Below are 2,338 nucleotides of genomic sequence, written 5' to 3' on the forward strand. Positions count from 1 at the left end.
CCTCAAGCTATCCCCCTGGGTAGAGTGCCATGGCATCACGCTCACAGCAACCTCCAACTCCTGGGCTCAAGCGAGTCTCCTGCCTCCACCTCCCAAGTAGCTGGGACTACAGGCGCCCGCCACAGCGCCTGGCCATTTTTTGGTCGCAGCCATCGTTGTTTGGCAGGCCCGGGCTGGGGATTTGAACCCACCACCTTAGGTGTATGTGGCTGGCGCCTTACCTGCTTGAGCTACAGGAGCTGAGCCTAAAAACCTTTTTTTTAAAAAGAGATAGGGTCTTGGAAAACTGTCCAGGGTGGCCTCAGCCTCTGAGCAACCGGGGTTACAGGCTCAAGCCACCATGTCTGACCACATTTAACTTGTCCATTTCACCACCACACTCCATCCACCACCCAGTATCTCTTATCCTATCAATGTTTTCCCTTCCCCAGTCTGATAATACCCATAGCAAGCAGACACAAGAATTTTTAAAATATTTTTAATGACTGAAACAAAAACACCTAAAACCGCAGTTTCTGGAAGAACCACTTATTCTTGCCCGTCTTGTACCTAAAGGGGGAAAAAAATAACACCAATGAGAACAGGAAGACAAAAATCTTTTCATGGGGGAATAGTGAAATTGTACCCCCAAAATCAACTATCAAAGCCTACTTACCTCTCTTCAAACTTGACCTTGGCCTCCCGTCGGGCCTTGCGTTTAAGAGCAGGGTCTCTGAAGACATCCTTGTTGACGACAGTTTTGTCCAAGGGAATATCCACAGAGTACCTGGGGACAACAGCAGACAGGAAGGATTAGTCCCAATACTGCTACAGCACCCAGCACCCACAAAATCCAAGTCCTCCTGGGACACTGGGGAGTCAGGGTCTGACTCTTTAGAAGTGTGTCCTGGCTGGGCGCGGTGGCTCACACCTGTAATCCTAGCACTTGGGAGGCCAAGGTAGGTGGACTGTCTTAGCTCACAGGTTCAAGACCAGCCTGAGCCAGAGTGAGACCCCTGTCTCTAAATGTAGCCAGGCATTGTGGCAGGTGCCTGTAGTTCCAGCTACTTGAGAGGCTGAGGCAAAAGAGGATCCCTTGAGCCCAAGAGCTGGAGGTTGCTGTTTGCTATGACACCAGGGCAACAAAGTGAGACTGTCTCTCTACTGAGGGTGACAAAGTGAGACTTTGTGTCTACCCCCAAAATCAAACAAACAAAAATTCCCACTTCATCCTCAATTTTCACAGCTACTCTTTTTTTGTTTTTGAGACAGAGTTTCAAGCTGTCGCCCTGGGTAGAGTGCCATGAAGTTGTAGCTCACAGCAACCTCAAACTCTTGGGCTTAAGCAATTCTCTTGCCTCAGCTTCCCAACTAGCTGGGACTACAGGTGCCCACCAGCCTCAGTGTATGTGGCTGGAGCCCTAACCACTGTGCAACGGGCACCAAGCCTTTTTTTTGGCGTGAGAGTCTTTCTGCTGCCTAGGATAGAGTGCTGTGGCATCAGTCTAGCTCAAAGCAACCTGAAACTCCTGGGCTCAAAGGATCCTCCAGTCTCAGCCTTAAAGTAGCAAGGACTACAGGTACTCACCATAACGTCTAGTTAATTCTTCTATTTCTCTTGCTCTCTTCCAGGCTGGTCTATTACTCCTGAGCTCAAGAGATCCTTAGCCTTCCAGACTATTAAGATTATAGGGTAAGTTATTATACCTGGTCAGTTAGGCCTTTCTTTTTTTTTGAGCAAGAGTCTCAAGCCATCACCCTGGGTAGAGCACCTTGGCAACCTAGCTCACAGCATCCTCCAACTTTTGGGCTCAAGCGATCCTCCTGCCTGTTTTTCTATTTTTAGTAGAGATGGGGTCTTGGTTTTTGCTCAGACTGGTCTCAAAAAACTCATGAGCTCAAGCAATCCACCTCCTCAGCCTCCCAGAGTGTTAGGATTACAGGATTCAGTTATAGCACCTGGCCCATTAGGCCTTTTTTTTTTTTTTTTTTGGAGAGTCTCATTTTGTTGCCCTCACTTGAATGTAGTGGTATCATAGCTCACAACAACCTCGAACTCTTAGGCTCAAGCGATTCTGTTGCCTCAGCCTCCCAAGTAGCTGGGACTACAGGCACCTGCCACAACACCTGGCTATCTTTTAGAGATGAGGTCTCACTCTTGCTTAGGCTGGTGAACTCCTGAGCTCAAGCAGTCCACCTGTCTTGGCCTCCCAGAGTGCTGGGATTACAGGTGTGAGCCACCTTGCCTAGTCCAAGGTTAGGCCTATTTTTAGAGATAGTCTTAGTGTCCCCCTCTGTAGAGTGCCGTAGCGTCAGAGTTCAAAGCAACCTCTAGCTCTTGGGCTTAGGTGATTCTCTT

The 2,338-nt window shown here is 48.8% G+C and overlaps 1 protein-coding gene across 3 annotated transcripts in view; it reads right to left on the reverse strand.

The window, feature by feature from the left end:
• Positions 1-462: 462 nt before the first annotated feature.
• Positions 463-2,338, reverse strand: part of RPL27 (ribosomal protein L27) — a 5,040-nt gene continuing 3,164 nt past the window's right edge. For all 3 annotated transcript variants that reach the window (XM_003786309.3, XM_012803046.2, XM_012803047.2), the window contains exons 4-5: positions 656-766; positions 463-549 (exon numbers count right to left, since the gene is read on the reverse strand). In XM_003786309.3, the coding sequence (XP_003786357.1) occupies positions 501-549; positions 656-766 (160 nt within the window). In that variant the 3' untranslated portion in view covers positions 463-500. The remainder of the gene's footprint in view (positions 550-655; positions 767-2,338) is intronic.

Source organism: Otolemur garnettii, unplaced genomic scaffold, assembly GCF_000181295.1.
Source record: "Otolemur garnettii isolate 467f Iridium unplaced genomic scaffold, OtoGar3 scaffold00018, whole genome shotgun sequence".
NCBI lineage: Eukaryota > Metazoa > Chordata > Mammalia > Primates > Galagidae > Otolemur > Otolemur garnettii.